General features: G+C 45.1%; 1 protein-coding gene across 2 annotated transcripts in view; it reads left to right on the top strand.

The window, feature by feature from the left end:
* Positions 1-19481, top strand: part of gabrg2 (gamma-aminobutyric acid type A receptor subunit gamma2) — a gene marked incomplete at both ends in the record, with an annotated part of 59228 nt that overhangs the window by 30286 nt on the left and 9461 nt on the right. For both annotated transcript variants that reach the window (XM_084177548.1, XM_084177549.1), the window contains 2 exons: positions 175-312; positions 16112-16264. In XM_084177548.1, coding sequence (XP_084033674.1) covers positions 175-312; positions 16112-16264 — 291 coding nt within the window. The remainder of the gene's footprint in view (positions 1-174; positions 313-16111; positions 16265-19481) is intronic.

The raw sequence follows: 19481 nt of genomic DNA, 5'->3' as shown, positions 1-19481 counted from the left end.
CGCTATGTCCACATTAAAGTCACCTTATACCTAATTACCGTTGGAGTGGTATAGAAGTACATAGCGTTACACATGACTTGTTTAACACGTTTTAATATTGGATGGATTCAGACATAGACCACCACAGGTAGTAATGTCCAGAGCTAACTGTCTCTCCCCCCTCCCTCTGTCCAGATGGCTACCCCAGAGAGGAGATAGTGTACAAGTGGAAGAGGAGCTCCGTGGAGGTGGGAGACATCCGCTCCTGGAGGCTCTACCAGTTCTCCTTCGTTGGCCTGAGGAACACCAGCGAGATCGTCAGGACCGTGTCGGGTAACAGTCTTTCTCTTTCTTTCTCTCTCTCTCTCTCTCTCTCTCTCTCTCTCTCTCTCTCTCTCTCTCTCTCTCTCTCTCTCTCTCTCTCTCTCTCTCTGAGCTTCCCTGTTCTGAATGTGGTTTACTCAAGGAGGCCCATCCCCCTTTTCCATATCCCCCCCTCTTCTGATTTCTGACACATGCAGCGTGCACACACCCTGGTGAATTAAAATACTATGTGCCTAATCCATAACAGAGGGAAACATATGCATTATGCATGCACACATTGTTTGTTGGTTGGATTCCAAAGCAGGAAATGAATTTGGCTCCTGAGGAAAATGGCTCCTCTACAGTGAAGCTAGTACCAGAGGCTTGTTAGAAGCAGTTTGGAGTTGAATGTTTATAACGTGTGGTGGTGTGTCAGGAGGCTTGTATGGAAATGCATGAATTCGTTGGGAAGTTACTGTGATATTCTCTGGCCTACAGCCTGACAGGGAGCTTTACCTTTGGCCTGCACAAAATGTATGGTCATTCAAACGTCTGTGTTTGCAAGGGAAATGGCTGACAAGTCTCCTCTAGGGGAAAATAATGTATGTAAAACTAAAGGCCAATCCATAAATCACAATGTTTAATCAGTCAAGAAGATATACTGGCATTTAAGCAGTTATTTCCCCTAAATGGCAGCTACAGAAGAAGAAGTGCTAACCAGAGGAAACATTATCAGTTACCATTGTCAGAAATGTGGCAAGAGTCTTTTTGGCTTCTGGAGGGAGAGAGTGCAAATTAAGAAAGATCTTAAAAAGATACTACATTTATTTAGGTTATTCGTTTTAAATGGATATTGATCGCGCAGAATGGATCTTTCTTGGCTACATTCCATCTGTTTAGGACAATCACCCTGGCCTAAAGAAACGAAAAATGATTGTATCAGATATGCTTTAGTAGAGCAATTATGTCTGGTATTTTCTTTAGATTACGACTCAATATTTTTAAGGCAATATTTTTAAGGCAATGTTGTACATCCTGTTAGTAATCCATTTAACTGAGAAGGGAACATAATGTATGATGCATTTATTATTACAACTCCTTTTGATCATTGCTTTTAATAATGGTGTCATTACACATATGATGGTTAGGTTACAGATGGCAGACATGATGGTTACAGATAGCATATAATTTTTTTCAAAAACAGTATAGTGATCCAAACTACATTTTACATTTACATTTTAGTCAATTAGCAGACGCTCTTATCATTTTTACATTTACATTTTAGTCATTTAGCAGACGCTCTTATCCAGAGCGACTTACAGTTTAGTGAATACACATTTTTTTTTTTATACTGGCCCCCCGTGGGAATCAACCCCACAACCCTGGCATTGCAAACGCCATGCTCTATCAACTGAGCTACATCCCTGCCGGCCATTCCCTCCCCTACCCTGGACGACGCTGGGCCAATTGTGCGCCGCCCATGGGTCTCCCGGTCGCGGCCGGCTACGACAGAGCCTGGATGCCGAAAGGAGCAATGTGGAAGATGTACATAAAGTCTTGGATGACAACGGAACCAACTCCTTTCGGCATTTAGCCCTTATCCAGGGGTTATGTTTGAGATACTATTTTAAGTAGCCTATTTATCATGTAAACTATTGCATTTGTAGATAGTGAAATGTAACCTGACCTGTTGAAAGTGTAAAGCTGTGTATGGAGAAGATAAACTGAATGGAGCCACACAGTCTGTGTCTTTCTGACCTGATGAAACCTGGCACACTTCATCTTCATAGCTATTTCATCAGACGTGAGTTCTCGTCCTGGTACCCAACCAGGGACAGAATGGTCTGTTTATTTTTGGAGGCAGTTCACAAAGCAGCACTTTATCTGTCTGCCGTGCGCGGCTGCTCCGACAGCTGTTGTCTTTTATATTCACACAGTAGCTTCAGATCCCAGGGATAATACCAGCTCTGAAGTCAGTCAGTGAAACAGCTAAGATAAAACACAAGGTCTTGGAATAACACTCACTGTCTATACGACTGAGAGGGAATTACATTGATTGGAGAAGGTAGACTACAGTTAGACTCCTTTAGCTTGCAATAGATGCAGGACTAAATGGGTTTCTTTCTGTTCTTTTGACTTATTGGTTAGATAAACAAACAGCTGTTCTGTTACATGACAAGGGAAAGTGGAGCCGCTATGGTAATGGTGCAGTCCATTGTGGTGCTTGCCTCGGTTTAAGATTCTGATACACACCATCTGGTGAAAATGTATTCCAAGGGGGAGGAGGAGGGATCATGCCATTGCCCTCTGTATTTTAACTACCGTTCCATCCGTGCTGATATGGAACATTTTGACTACTTGCTCTCAGAGCACATAGCTTGAGTTATATTTCAAGTTTGGCCAAAAGCACATAAAGACTTTAGAGTCACTTGATTGAGTGATTCATTGAGTTCCGTTCCTGTTGTAAAATAGGTCCGTTAGGGCAGCACAAGGACACAGAGAAACAAGATGTCTGTTTGTGGCTGAGGTTTATTCACATTGAGGGAGAACAGAGTACGCTCAGTGGCCAGGTGAACAGATTGTCTCACCATATCTGAACAGCCATTTTCGGACATATACTTTTTCTAATGTATTTTACATGATGTGCTCTCAGTGACATGTTGAAATTGGAGTGAATTGTGATGAAATGTGATGCTCTTAGTGGAAAAAAGAGAATAAAATACCACCGCTGTGGTTGTTTGCTTTATAAGGAGGCTGTGTCTGCTTTGATTTGGTGTTCCTTCTCTGGCAACGTCAACAAGCTTAGTCCTTCACTGTGTCGCACTACATCATCAATGCCCCTCGAGGGCCACAAGTCTACCTGCTGAGCCCTATGTGTCCTGATCCAGCTCCCTGCAGCTGCTGATGACAAACCAAGATACTAGCTTCTCAGCTTTTCAAGGGCAAGCAGTCTGAGAGTGAGAAACAAACGACCCACCAGAGAGGGGGGGGGGGGGGAACACGAGAGAGAGAGAGCATGAGAGAGAGAGAGAGAGAGAGAGAGAGAGAGAGAGAGAGAGAGAGCATGAGAGAGAGAGAGCAGAGAGAGAGAGAGAGAGAGAGAGCATGAGAGAGAGCAGAGAGAGAGCATGAGAGAGAGAGAGAGGGAGAGAGAGAGAGAGCGCATGAGAGAGAGAGAGAGCATGAGAGAGAGAGAGAGAGCAGAGAGAGAGAGAGAGCATGAGAGAGAGAGCATGAGAGAGAGAGAGAGAGAGCATGAGAGAGAGAGCAGAGCGAGAAAGATGGATACTAAGACGGCGAAAGCAAATTACTTGAGGGTTTGAGAGTTAGTTGTGAGTCAGACATTGTTGTTTTCTTCCATGTGATTTGTTCACCACCAAACACATACACTAGTTTGTGGGCATTTGAGTTAATCATCAACATTATTGCAAAAGGATCTCCCCACATTCATTAGTCTCCTTCTGAGCGCATTAACAGAATAAAGGAACTGAAAACAGAGCACGGTTTAACACTATCCTCTCAAGCGTAAAAAGAGCCAATCACATTCTCCATGTTTCAATTTCCATTTTCCACATTGCCCCACTATCTCTTTAAGATGAATCATAGTATTGATTTTAAGCAGAGTAGCTGATGGTTAATTTGTTATTTATTTGTGTTGTTGTGTTTTTGGGGCTAGTGCTATTCTTAGAGTGACCTTCTAGCTGCTGTGGCGTGCAGCTCTCTTGTCTGTGTTATTTAGCTGGAGTCAAGAAAGCCTCGGGACACATCAGTGTCCTCCTCCGATTACGGAGCCCCACAGATGAGCCATTGACAGGGGAAATCTGGAGGCATTGTGGATGACAGGAAGTGGCCGGGGTGAGAGACTAGCACAGCACGCAGGACACGCGCCAGCCCGCCTGCCTGCCTGCACACCCGCTGAACCGCTGACCCGCCCGCCAGCCCACCATCCTCACACAGCGGTGCTTGTGTCATTGTACTCATTGTACTCTCTGTAGCCCTTCAGTGTTGAAACAAACAAAACCATCCACAGCTTCTCCGAGATGCCGCTACACTGAGCACTGACAGAAAATTCAATTTTATATGGTCTACCTTCATTCAACTCTAATGAATGGGAGGCATTATAGGGGGGTGTTATGGGGTTTCTTCTCTTAATCTCAGAGTTCTTGGATGTTTTTTGTTGTTATATTATTGCTGGACATCCTCTACACAATCTCCTAATAGATGGATGGACGGAAGGCTTTGGTTCCATCAACGTAATTTAGTAGTACTGTACTGTAATACCAACACAGGATATTTTCTGAGGCAATCCACTCAGGGTGAAGAGACAAACCCTGAGGCAATATAGTGACTGTGGTGGAGATAGGTTTGGGAAACATCCAAGGGGCACCTTGGTAATGGCCTTGCAACAGGTTCGATAGAAGTAATCAAAAGCAGATTAAGGAGAGACGGTGTCGGACTGTTTTAGAAGATGACCAAGAAGACACATTCACAGGGCAGTGGATTGAAAAAAAAAAAAAAGTAGAAAGAAAAACTGAACAATGTTCATACAGTCTTGTATTACTGCTTACAGATATTCAATGTGTAACACAAGTGAATAGACTTGTGTAGATTCTACACTATTAGGTGTTCGTCTGTCCAGATAGAAACAGTGATTCAGTAATAATGTGTTTATCACGTTTATCAAGTGCTTTTCATCTAATCTCCACGTACCTCGCAGTTTGTGTGAAGAGGGTTAGAAAGGCTACACAATATATAATCACTTTACCACGGTGGAGCGGCTGCGTTCCCATAATAGGAGCTGGTCTCTGAACCCCTGACTTCCTCCTGGGTGATGCCAGTGATGCCAGTGACTTCCTCCTGGGTGATGCCAGTGATGAGCAGAGCAGAAGGGTGGGAGTCAGGCACAATCCCCTGTGCTGAGTTTAAAAGATCAAGACCCTGTGTTTTCTCCCTCTCCATCCAGCCTGAGACAGTCTAATAAAGCCCATAATTATCACCTGGACACGGACGCTCCTGATGAGCCAAAGAAAATATATTGCTTTGGGAAAATAACCGCTTGTTTTCCTCCCCATTGACTACCACCTGCATATTAAGAGCTCCTGTGGACGCCAGATAGAGGGGTAGAGAGAAACAGGGGGAGAGAGGGGTAGAGAGAAACAGAGGGAGAGAGGGGTAGAGAGAAACAGAGGGAGAGAGGGGTAGTGAGAAACAGAGAGAGAGGGGTAGAGAGAAACAGAGGGAGAGAGGGGTAGAGAGAAACAGGGGGAGAGAGGGGTAGAGAGAAACAGGGAGAGAGGGGTAGAGAGAAACAGGGAGAGTGGTAGAGAGAAACAGAGGGAGAGAGGGGTAGAGAGAAACAGAGGGAGAGAGGGGTAGAGAGAAACAGAGAGAGAGGGGTAGAGAGAAACAGAGGGAGAGAGGGGTAGAGAGAAACAGAGGGATAGGGGGGTAGAGAGAAACAGGGAGAGTGGTAGAGAGAAACAGAGGGAGAAAGGGGTAGAGAGAAACAGGGAGAGAGGGGTAGAGAGAAACAGAGGGAGAGAGGGGTAGAGAGAAACAGAGGGAGAGAGGGGTAGAGAGAAACAGAGAGAGAGGGGTAGAGAGAAACAGAGGGAGAGAGGGGTAGAGAGAAACAGAGGGATAGGGGGGTAGAGAGAAACAGGGAGAGTGGTAGAGAGAAACAGAGGGAGAGGGGGGTAGAGAGAAACAGAGGGAGAGAGGGGTAGAGAGAAACAGAGGGAGAAAGGGGTAGAGAGAAACAGAGGGAGAGAGGGGTAGAGAGAAACAGAGGGAGAGGGGGGTAGAGAGAAACAGGGAGAGTGGTAGAGAGAAACGGAGGGAGAGGGGGGTAGAGAGAAACAGAGGGAGAGAGGGGTAGAGAGAAACAGAGGGAGAGAGGGGTAGAGAGAAACAGGGAGGGGGGTATATAACAGAGAGGGGGGATAGAAAAACAGAGAATGAAACAGGGAGAGGTGGGATAGAGAGAAACAGGCAAATAGATGGCAAGATCGACAAACAGAAAAAGAGAGATGAAAATAGACAACAGCATCCCAAAGTATCACAACAGCTCCTAAACCAGAGGCAGAGAACATGAAGCCGACTGTACAATCACAGTAACGGGTAAAATTCTAAACAGGGATTCAAATTTGCTCAGAATTCTCTCCCTCATTTGATGGAGTGTAACCGCAGCATCCTGCCTCGGTGCTCGTCAGATAAATTTAACTAGGACACAGGAATACATTGAGCAGAAATGAAATCAACCCATTTGTGAGTGTGGGATGTTGTAAGGCTGCGTGACAGTTGTTATTTCTTGGCACAGGATGGAGGCAGCGAGGCGAGGTATAGTGTATAAACAGGCTGGGCTGTCAGGGAGCCGCCGGTTGGCCCGCTCCCCGGTGTCTGCTGGTGCACCCGGCAAGGGAAGGCCGCCACGCTGACACATTCTGGTATATCATTATCTGAGCTGGGAGAGCTGCGCAGGGGACCGTCAGGGGGCTAGACCAGCCCAGCCGGCACACACTTAAATATCAGTTAGCCTTCCCTCTACTCTCAACACCACACTGTTGAGACAGCACAGCAGCCAGCCCAATATCGGTACATTGACTTTTCAGCTGCAGGAAGCAGTGCAGAGTCAATGCCACTCTGAGGAGCAGTAGGTGGGAGGAGAGGAGAGTGGTAGAGATCATGATCAAATTATCCAGCCATGTAAAGTCTTCCCTGAGAGCTCAGTAAATAGTAAATGGGTATCGTGTTCCCGAGTCCATGGCTCACTTCTCCAGCCATAACTGCTCTCAGCCACCATTGGACTGTACTGGACAGTCTCCAAGCTAATAACCAAGGAAACGAGGAGGAAGGAGACTTACAGTAGTTTATGACATCATTTTTTATTGTTTACTACAACAGGAAGTGTTATAGTGTGTAATCTCTTCATGGAAACCTGAGCTAGTCATCATATTTCTGTGACTTTACATTAGATGTCAGATCACTGCAGGCAATAAGACGATCACCTTGCTTCCACACAAATGGTAAATGGTACACTATCCATGAATCTCTGTGATATAATGCCGCTGCTACATCTGAGCTGTCGTGTAAGCAATTTTGCACCTTTCTCATGTCCAAATTAAATGTGAAATATTCTCAGCTTGTAGTAACCCCTCACAAAACCACTCTTGAGCTTATTACTTTGCAAGTAAAATGGATCCCTGCCTAGAGAAAAGATTGCTATGACAACCCGACCATTGACTGAGGCCTTTCTCCTCCTAGAGAATCACATTTGTTATCATTTTTCCTCTCTCTCTCTCTCTCTCTCTCTCTCTCTCTCTCTCTCTCTCTCTCTCTCTCTCTCTCTCTCTCTCTCTCTCTCTCTCTCTCTCTCTCTCTCTCAATTCAATTCAATTTCAATTGAAGGGCTTTATTGGCATGAGAAACATATGTTAACATTGCCATAGCAAGTGAAGTAGATAGTAAACAAAAGTGAAATAAACAATAAATATTAACAGTAATCATTACACTCAGAAGTTCCAAAAGAATAAAGACATTTAAAATGTCATATTATGTATATATACAGTGTTGTAACAATGTGCAAATAGTTAAAGTACAAATGGGAAATGGTCTCTCTCTCTCTCTCTCTCTCTCTCTCTCTCTCTCTCTCTCTCTCTCTCTCTCTCTCTCTCTCTCTCTCTCTCTCTCTCTCTCTCTCTCTCTCTCTCTCTCTCTCTCTCTCTCTCTCTCTCTCTCTCTCTCTCTCTCTCTGCCTATGCATGTCCAGTACAGTATGAGTATGATTGAACTGACCCCCTGCCTTCTGTTTTAATTGAAAGCCTACCCTAATTGCACTGTGCGTTGCATACCTCTGAGCTACGGTAATGGTGCATCTCCTTACTGCCGCCAACCACAGCATTGGCTTGCCTTCATTAATTAGATCTTGTCTTTTTGAATTGCAGATTATCATATTTTTCCCAGCACATCCGGGATTAGAGTTTGCTCATCAGCACTATTTTTGTTCTGTGAGAAGGATTAGTCTCCCCCTAAACCAGTTCAAATGGGTAGCGAGATAAGAAAATAAATATATTAGATGTGGGGACTGACTGGACTAGGAGTAAAACAATTCTGATCTGGGTGAGTACGTAAGAGGTGTGAATTTCATCTCAGGATGTGCATAACCCAAAAGGGTTCTACCTGGAACCAAAAGGGTTCTACCTGGAACCAAAAGTGTTCTAGCTGGAACCAAAAAGGGTTCTCTTATGGGAACAGCTGAAGAACCCTTTTGGAACCCTTCTTTCTAGGAGGGTATTACCCTTTTAGGTTCTAGATAGCACCTTTTTATTCTAAGAGTGTGGCCAAATTATTTGAGTAACCTGGAACATGTAACTGTAGAGGGAGACTGAATGTCTCTGAATGCAAGTTACATTTGCTGTGTTGATGTGAACATCAAAACTACAATATAACTTGTTCTCACAATTATTAGAAAATGTAGTTTTCTGTTTCATTCATGAGAAAGGGGAGATCCTTTATGCAGCTCTACAGTAAACTGTGTGTAAACATGATGTAATCCCAACCTGCCGTATTCTAAAATCATCTACTGTGCCAATTTGCTTTTTGAAAAATTGCACTGTCGAAATATCACCCACTGGCTGTCTTCCACAAATAGTTTAATACAATTTTTGAAAATTGTTCTGAGACTATTTTCTGTTACGGCAGTGTTCCACAACTGGCGACCCGGGGGTCGAATTTGGCCCGCGAGTAGTTCTATTTGGCCCCACAAGTTTTCTGAGTAAGAAAAATATATACACTACCGGTCAAAAGTTTTAGAACACCTACTCATTCCAGGGTTTTTCTTTTTTTAAACTATTTTCTACATTGTAAAATAATAGTGAAGACATCAAAACTATGAAATAACATATATGGAATCATGTAGTAAGCAAAAAAGTGTAAAAACAAATATATTTTATATTTGAGATTCTTCAAATAGCCACCCTTTGCGTTGATGACAGCTTTCCACACTCTTGGCATTATCTCAACCAGCTTCATGAGGTAGTCACCTGGAATGCATTTCAATTAACAGGTGTGCTTTCTTAAAAGTTAATTTGAGGAATTTATTTCCTTCTTAATGCGTTTGAGCCAATCAGTTGTGTTGTGACAAGGTACGGGGGATATACAGAAGATAGCCCATTTTTGGTAAAAGACCAAGTCCATATTATGGCAAGAACAGCTCAAATAAGCAAAGAGAAATGACAGTCCATCATTACTTTAAGACATGAAGGTCAGTCAATATGGAACATTTCAAGAACTTTGAAAGTTTCTTCAAGTGCAGTCGCAAAAAACATCAAGAGCTATGATGAAACTGGCTCTCATGAGGACCGCCACAGGAATGGAAGACCCAGAGTTACCTCTGCTGCAGAGGATAAGTTCATTAGAGTTACCAGCCTCAGAAATTGCAGCCCAAATAAATGCTTCACGGAGTTCAAGTAACAGACATATCTCAACATCAACTCTTCAGAGGAGACAGTGTGAGTCAGGCCTTCATGGTCGAACTGCTGCAAAGAAACCACTACTAAAGGACACCAATAATAAGAAGAGACATGCTTGGGCCAAGAAACACGAGCAATGGACTTTAGACCGGTGGAAATCTGTCCTTTGGTCTGATGAGTCCAAATGTGAGATTTTTGGTTCCAACCGCCGTGTCTTTGTGAGACGCGGTGTGGGTGAACGGATGATCTCCCCATTTGTATTTCCCACCATGAAGTATGGAGGAGGAGGTGTTATGGTGTGGGGGTGCTTTGCTGGTGACACTGTCACTGTGATTTATTTAGAATTCAAGGCACACTTAACCAGCATGGCTACCACAGCATTCTGCAGCGATACGCCATCCCATTTGATTTGGGCTTAATGGGACTATAATTTGTTTTTCAACAGGACAATGACCCAACACACCTCCAGGCTGTGTAAGGGCTATTTTACCAAGAAGGAGTGTGATGGAGTGCTGCATCAGATGACCTGGCCTCCATAATCCCCGGACCTCAACCTAATTTAGATGGTTTGGGATGAAGGAAAAGCAACCAACAAGTGCTCAGCATATGTGGGAACTCCTTCAAGACTGTTGGAAAAGCATTCCTGGTGAAGCTGGTTGAGAGAATGTCAAGAGTGTGCAAAGCTGTCATCAAGGCAAAGGGTGGCTATTTGAAGAATCTCAAATATAAGATATATTTGTTTAACACTTTTCTGGTTACTACATGATTCCTTATGTGTTATTTCATAGTTTTGATGTATTCACTATTATTATGCAATGTAGAAAATAGTACAAATAAATAAAACCCCTTGAATGAGTATGTGTTCTAAAACTTTTGACCGGTAGTGTATATATTTCTTTAATTTTCATTGTTGGACATAAAAGACCGTAAAAACACCAGGAAATCAGCTCCAAGTGATTTTAATTTAAGAAATCTTTTGCCAAGTTTCCCACACATAATAGAGAGACGTGATAGTATATAAATGTAAGCAAGGTTTGAAATTATTCTGTTTTAGTCAAACATTATATCTGTTTAGGCTTCTTGCGGTCAATTTGCCATCTAGAAATTATTTGTAATTATGTTCCGGCCTCAAGAAAAAATTGGCCTGCGGCTGAATCTAGTTGATGATCCCTGTGTTACAGTATGTTTATACCTGAGACCAGATTGGGGAACCCACCCCCTCCTATAGCTGGCCCCACAGCGATAGTGCTCACCAGCCACACTTATAGCTGGCCCCACAGTAATAGTGCTCACCACCCCTTCTTATAGCTGGCCCCACAGTGATATTGCTCACCACCCCTTCTTATAGCTGGCCCCACAGTGATAGTTCTCACCAATTTATAGCTGGCCCCACAGTGATAGTGCTCACCACCCCCTCTTATAGCTGGCCCCACAGTGAGTGTTCACCACCCCCTCTTATAGCTGGCCCACAGTGATAGTGCTCACCACCCCCTCTTATAGCTGGCCCCACAGTGAGTGCTCACCACCCCCTCTTATAGCTGGCCCACAGTGATAGTGCTCACCACCCCCTCTTACAGCTGGCCCACAATGATAGTGCTCACAACCCCCTCTTACAGCTGGCCCACAGTGATAGTGCTCACCAGCCACACTTATAGCTGGCCCCACAGTGAAAGTGCTCACCACCCCCTCTCATAGCTGGCCCCACAGTGATATTGCTCACCACCCCTTCTTATAGCTGGCCCCACAGTGATATTGCTCACCACCCCTTCTTATAGCTGGCCCCACAGTGATAGTGCTCACCAATTTATAGCTGGCCCCACGGTGATAGTGCTCACCACCCCCTCTTATAGCTGGCCCACAGTGATAGTGCTCACCACCCCCTCTTACAGCTGGCCCACAGCGATTGTGCTCACCACCCCCTCTTACAGCTGGCCCACAGTGATTGTGCTCACCACCCCCTCTTACAGCTGGCCCACAGTGATAGTGCTCACCACCACCTCTTATAGCTGGCCCACAGTGATATTGCTCACCACCCCTTCTTATAGCTGGCCCCACAGTGATAGTGCTCACCAATTTATAGCTGGCCCCACAGTGAGTGCTCACCACCTACTCTTATAGCTGGCCCACAGTGATAGTGCTCACCATCCCCTCTTACAGCTGGCCCACAGTGATTGTGCTCACCACCTCCTCTTATAGCTGGTCCACAGTGATAGTGCTCACCACCCCCTCTTATAGCTGGCCCCACAGTGATAGTGCTCACCACCCCCTCTTATAGCTGGCCCACAGTGATAGTGCTCACCACCCCCTCTTATAGCTGGCCCACAGTGATAGTGCTCACCACCCCCTCTTACAGCTGGCCCACAGTGAAAGTGCTCACCACCCCCTCTTATAGCTGGCCCACAGTGATATTGCTCACCACCCCTTCTTATAGCTGGCCCCACAGTGATAGTGCTCACCAATTTATAGCTGGCCCCACAGTGAGTGCTCACCACCTACTCTTATAGCTGGCCCACAGTGATAGTGCTCACCATCCCCTCTTACAGCTGGCCCACAGTGATAGTGCTCACCACCCCCTCTTACAGCTGGCCCACAGTGATTGTGCTCACCACCCCCTCTTACAGCTGGCCCACAGTGAAAGTGCTCACCACCCCCTCTTATAGCTGGCCCACAGTGATATTGCTCACCACCCCTTCTTATAGCTGGCCCCACAGTGATAGTGCTCACCAATTTATAGCTGGCCCCACAGTGAGTGCTCACCACCTACTCTTATAGCTGGCCCACAGTGATAGTGCTCACCATCCCCTCTTACAGCTGGCCCACAGTGATAGTGCTCACCACCCCCTCTTACAGCTGTCCCACAGTGATTGTGCTCACCACCCCCTCTTACAGCTGGCCCACAGTGATAGTGCTCACCACCCCCTCTTATAGCTGGTCCACGGTGATAGTGCTCACCACCCCCTCTTATAGCTGGCCCCACAGTGATAGTGCTCACCACCCCCTCTTATAGCTGGCCCACAGTGATAGTGCTCACCACCCCCTCTTATAGCTGGCCCACAGTGATATTGCTCACCACCCCCTCTTACAGCTGGCCCACAGTGGTAGTGCTCACCACCCCCTCTTACAGCTGGCCCACAGTGGTAGTGCTTACCACCCCCTCTTATAGACTGCTCTGTGGTTGTGCATAACGTCTTCTCTGCCATCCTGTCTGCAAATGCCTCTGACCATAGGATGGCCAACATGTGCCGCAGGTCCAAGCCTGCCTGTCTCCATCATGCCAATTTACAGATGTCTGTCTCAATCCCAGGGGATGAGAGATATATTCTCCTGTGGCAGCAGCTCTTCTCCTGATCTGCAACCCAACCTGGGATTACCAAATACCCTCTCATGAAAGTAGTCGCCCCCGGCAAAATGCAGCCAGCAACATTACTGGGAGTGATGTTTCAGCATTTCCTCCGCCCATCCAAAGAAAACAAAAATCATCTAAAATGGAAAATGTAACTGCTTATTTACTGTAGTCTTGTTGCACTGGGATCTGGGATGGTAGGAGCATAGGCAGTGCGAGACCTGTGTTGTGCGTATAATTCTATTTGGCAGTCCCAGAGGTTTTAACAGTGTGCTCTGATGAATGATCTTCCCTGCCAAGTTATTATTGCATTCCATAACTCTTTACAGGAGAATATTACATCTGTGAGGTTTCTTACTAAACTGCTTAATAAAATGAAAATACAGAAAACAATATCTCAATATGAACAATGAGTTGGATTTTGAGTCGTTGTCTAGGCTACGGGGTGGATTTGTCACAGCATTAGAATTTTTTCAGCTTTTCAAAAAACAACAGAACACAGCAGAAAATCTCAAACCAATAGCCTACCAGTTAGGCTAACCATTAGATGAGGGAGAAATTGTTTAACCCATATAGGCTAATTGAATCCAAGATCTAGCTCAACCTGAATATGGAAGATGGTCCATCTTCATTGGTATGACCCAACCAAACCCATTGAGCCCATTTCCAACCATCTTTAATGTTCCTGATAAGAGCTTTGTATTCTCTCATGTCAAAGAGAAGTAAAATAAATGTATACATATATTAGGTATAGGCCCCACTAGAGGAGTTTCCTGGTTGTGAGAAGGAAGCGTTGCTTCATGCATTTCCACGGTGTGAAGATTAAAGCAGGACTTTCTACACCTACATCATTTGTTCCATTATCTTGTGGGTTGACAGATGAGATCTCCTGGCAGAGAGAGGAGCTTTGAGGTGTACATGTGTGTGTGTGTGTGTGTGTGTGTGTGTGTGTGTGTGTGTGTGTTTGCGCGCGTGTGTGCACATGCGCTGGGCTCTCATTAGGGAGAAGCAGGCAGGGCCCTTTGATGTCCTGGAGCGCACAGAGAAATCCGTTGGGACAAGCCGGCTACTTCACTCACTGAAGCGCTGTAGATTCTGGGGAAGGAGAGAGAGATAGGGAGACGTATGTAGCACATGCCAAGGACCCGATATTACATTTCACTAAATCATTTGCGAGGGATATTTTTTTGGTATTTTTCTGAAACACACAAAAAAAGAAAATAGCAGAGCCAGAAATGGTGACTCGTGGACTATGTTAATATGTGATGTGTCACTGCTGCCGTGCCGTGCCGTGCGTAGCCCAGCGGGAAATGATTGGGTTGTGTCACCTCTTTAAGGAATACCTGGGATAGGATAAAGGAATCCTTCTACCCCCCCCCCCCCCCCCCAATTGTAAAGTGGTTATCCCACTGGCTATAGGGTGAACGCACCAATTTGTGAGTCGCTCTGGCTAAGAGCGTCTGCTAAATGACGTTAATGTGCCCTTGAGCAAGGCACTTAACCCTAATTGCTCCTGTAAGTCGCTCTGGATAAGAGCGTCTGCTAAATGACTAAAATGTAAATGTAATGTCTATCAAAGGTACAGCCTATGCTCTTTCTTCATTATACTGCACTCACACTGTAATGTGGAAGTGGGATTAACCAGCTATATGCAGCTATCCTATCGCCATCCATTTCACCTCATACTCATTTGCTCGCTCCAACTCTTGTGTTGTCCAATGAAGGAATAATACAGTTTGTCTTGGTGAGAGATAATGGGGTTCTGAGCTAAACAAATGAACAAGAAAGCCAAGTGTTTCAGGATAACAGGAAGGCATTATTGCATTGATACTGATACATTAGTCTTGATCCCTAATGGAGGAGGTTGTCGATATCCTCACCCCAAGTCTCAGTCATGACAGTAGGAAGCACTCTGCTAGAGCTGTGCTGTTGTAATAAGCCCAGCATTATTATTGTGGAGGGTAATGCAATGTGGCTGTGCCACTGCTGACCAAGCTCAATAGCTATATTAATGTAATGTTAATAAAAACAAATAGTGGATCACAGACCCCTGAGAATATTATTCATGTCTCTCTCTCCTCCTACCAAATGCCTCATCAGCAGAAAACGCACATGGAGATATCAGCGGTATCATGCTCTCTCTCTCTCTCTCTCTCTCTCTCTCTCTCTCTCTCTCTCTCTCTCTCTCTGCTGTTGTACTCAGCTATTTAATAATGTAATCAGTGTGGAGGTGAGGAGAGGTGTAACCTGGGATTGATCACGTAAACCTGCTGTGCACACACAGATGTTGGTGTTTTGCAGAAATGGCAGACAACATGTGTTTATTTTTTTGCACGAGAGGTAAATTACCAGGTTGCCAAATTGCTTGGTGCTTTATTAACAAAGCCAGCTGTTCTCGTCCCCGCTGAGAAGCAGCGCGGCCCCAGAAAAGGGCTAGGAGATGCCCCCCAGGCTTACAAGCACGAGAACTATAGTAGGGGGCAGGAGGTTTTCTGACACAACTTACATTGTGGTGTTAATCAATTAGTGTACAACATACAGAAGAACTGCTGGTCAGCGGTGAGCTCTCTATAAACCTACACAGGTAGGGTGAGCTGCTGGCACTGTTCCCATCTTAGTAACTCCATGGCAGACATTGTAGGAAGCAGGGATGACCACCCTGTATACCAGTCTAACATCTGGATAAGTCAGGGGTTGAGAGAGGATACTACACCTAGTTTGTAGAAGCTCTATTTAATCCTGTGATGAGGGGGGGGGGGGGGGGGGGGGGGTTGTGATGTTATGTGCAAATCAGATTTCCAGTAAAAGATTTCCAGTATAGGCAATACTAAATCCCACATCTTTACCTACCTCTGACAACTGTTTATTCGTTGTCTGTATGGCAAGTATGCTTGTTATATTTCTCTATGGGGATTCAATTGTGTTGACTGCATTGCCTTCCTGCATATTATATACAGTAATTTCCATATTATGGTGATTCAATGTTTTTCTTTTTCTCATCTTCCCTCTCTCGTAGGAGATTACGTTGTGCTGACAGTCTTCTTCGACTTGAGCAGAAGGATGGGTTACTTCACCATTCAGACCTACATCCCCTGCACTCTCATCGTTGTCCTCTCCTGGGTCTCCTTCTGGATCAACAAGGATGCTGTGCCTGCTAGAACATCCTTAGGTAACAACAAAGCAAGGAAAATCGTATTCATAATTCATAGATTTCAATTGAATTCAATATAAATAAACAGAGAATAAAAGATAGTGAGAATTCTGCCCTGTATTTAACCTCTTCAGGTTCACCCCAAAGCATTCATTTTCATAATCAGCCAACCTAGCCTCAACACAAACAGACATTGCAGCATAATCAGTGAAGTTCATTAGCAGTGTCATCCCTAATTAGTCTCTGCTTCTCATAACACAGGACTTGTTGTGGTCAGGACCAACCCTCAGCGACCCAGAGAGGCTTCAGTAACTAGTCCATCTTGATTATATAAGCCACATATTTTTTTATACATATCTTAATTAGACATTCATTATGCAACACAGCAGGGGAGATGCAGCCTCAGCGTGAAAATACAGGTGCCCAACTTTGCTTAGGGTAAAAGGGGGATTTTTATGCAGAATATGTGAACTTTTGAACCTGCCCTTGTCTCCGAAGGGCGGACACCTTCAGAGTATGTTCTCTTGTAGCTACATATTCTTTAGTCAACTCCTTGCCTCTCCAAGCCTCTCGACCCTGAACCCAAGCCCTCACCAGGACCATTAGACGCATTGCTGAATCAATCCAGGATACGGACATCCACTTCCAATCAGAGAAGAGCTGTTTGACCTTTAGAAACAATGTTATACCCTATTACTGTTAGAGGTTAACTTATTATTTTATTTATTGCAGGTGTCTATATCTTATTATTATTATCTTATAATCCTCATAAAATGTTAAATATTAGGACAAAATGAATTGCCTGGCAACATGTAAATGGAGTCAAATGGCTTAATTTCATGTAAATGGAGTCAAATTGTATTTGTCACATGCGCCGAATACAACAGGTGTACACCTTACAGTGAAATGCTTACTTACAAGCCCTTAACCAACAATGCAGTTTTAAGAAAAATAAGTGTTAAGTAAACAATAGATAAGTAAAAAATAAAATCAGTAAAATAACAGTAAAAATAACAGTAGCAAGGCTATATACAGGGGGTACCGGTACAGAGTCAATGTGCGGGGGCACCGGTTAGTCAAGGTAATTGAGGTAATATGTACATGTAGGTATAGTTAAAGTGACTATGCATAGGTAATAAACAGAGTAGCAGCAGCATAAAAGAAGAGGGGGTGGACAATGCAAATAGTCTGGGTAGCCATTTGATTAGCTGTTCAGGAGTCTTTTGACTTGGCGGTAGAAGCTGTTAAGAAGCCTTTTGGACCTAGACTTGGTGCTACGGTACTGCTTGCCGTGTGGTAGCAGAGAGAACAGTCTATGACTAGGGTGGCTGGAGTCTTTGACAATTTTTAGGGCCTTCCTCTGACACCGCCTGGTATAGAAATCCTGGATGGCAGGAAGCTTGGCGCCAGTGGAGTGCTGGGCCGTACGTACTATCCCCTTTAGTGCCTTGTGAACGGAGGCCAAGCAGTTGCCATACCAGGCAGTGATGCAACCAGTCAGGATGCTCTCGATGGTGCAGCTGTATAACTTTTTGAGGATCTGAGGACCCATGCCAAATATTTTCAGTCTCCTGAGGGGGTATAGGCTTTGTCGTGCCCTCTTCACGACTGTCTTGGTGTGTTTGGACCATGATAGTTTGTTGGTGATGTGGACACCAATGAACTTGAAGCTCTCAACCTGCTCCACTACAGCCCCGTCGATGAGAATGGGGGCGTGCTCAATCCTCTTTTTTTTCCTGTAGTCCACAATCATCTCCTTTGTCTTGATCACGTTGAGGGAGAGGTTGTTATCCTGGCACCACACGGCCAGGTCTCTGACCTCCTCCTCCCTCTCATCGTTGTCGGTGATCAGGCCTACCACTGTTGTGTCGTCGGCAAACTTAATGATGGTGTTGGAGTCGTGCCTGGCCATGCAGTCATGGGTGAACAAGGAGTACAGGAGGGGACTGAGCGTGCACCCCTGAAGGGCCCCTGTGTTGAGGATCAATGTGGCAGGTCTGTTGTTACCTACCCTTACCACCTGGGGGCGGCCCTTCAGGAAGTCGAGGATCCAGTTGCAGAGGGAGGTGTTTAGTCCCAGGGTCCTTAGCTTAGTGATGAGCTTTGAGGGCAGTATGGTGTTGAACACTGAGCTGTAGTCAATGAATAGCATTCTCACATAGGTGTTCTGTTGGGGCGATATACAAATTGGAGTGGGTCTAAGGTTTCTGGGATAATTGTGTTGATGTGAGCCATGACCAGCCTTTCAAAGCACTTCATGGCTACAGACATGAGTGCTACGGGTCTGTAGTCATTTAGGCAGGTTACCTTAGTGTTCTTGGGCACAGGGACTATGGTGGTCTGTTTGAAACATGTTGGTATTACAGACTCAGTCAGGGACAGGTTGAAAATGTCGTTGAAGACACTTGCCAGTTGGTCAGCGCATGCTCGGAGTACACGTCCTGGTAATCCATCTGGCCCTGCGGCCTTGTGAATGTTGACCTGTTTAAAGGTCTTACTCACATTGGCTACGGAGAGCGTGATCACACAGTCGTCCGGAACAGCTGATGCTCTCATGCATGCTTCAGTGTTGCTTGCCTCGAAGCAAGCATAGAAGTGATTTGGCTTGTCTGGTAGGCTCGTGTCACTGGGCAGCTCGCGGCTGTGCTTCCCTTTGTAGTCTATAATAGTTTGCAACACCCTGCCACATCCGACGAGCGTCAGAGACGGTGAAGTATAATTCAATCTTAGTCCTGTATTGACGCTTTGCCTGTTTGATGGTTCGTCGGAGGGCATAGCGGGATTTCTTATAAGCATCCGGGTTAGAGTCCCGTTCCTTAAAAGCGGCAGCTCTACCCTTTAGCTCAGTGCAGATGTTGCCTGTAATCCATGGCTTCTGGTTGGGGTACATACGGTCACTGTGGGGACGACATCATCGATGCACTTATTGATGAAGCCAGTGACTGATGTGGTGGTGTACTCGTCAATGCCATCGGAAGAATCCCGGAACATATTGCAGTCTGTGCTAGCAAAACAGTAATGTAGCTTAGCATCTGCGTCATCTGACCACTTCTTTATTGACCGAGTCACTAGTGCTTCCTGCTTTAGTTTTTGCTTGTAAGCAGGAATCAAGAGGATATAATTATGGTCAGATTTACCAAATGGAGGGCGTGAGAGAGCTTTGTACGCATCTCTGTGTGTGGAGTAAAGATGGTCTCTTTTTTCCTTTGGTTGCACATTTAACATGCTGTTAGAA

The sequence above is a fragment of the Coregonus lavaretus genome (genome assembly GCF_964263955.1).
Source record: "Coregonus lavaretus genome assembly, chromosome: 15".
In the NCBI taxonomy this organism is placed as follows: Eukaryota; Metazoa; Chordata; class Actinopteri; order Salmoniformes; family Salmonidae; genus Coregonus; species Coregonus lavaretus.
The sequence above is the reverse complement of the archived record's forward strand: the minus strand, read 5'-3'. Positions and strand labels throughout refer to the sequence as shown.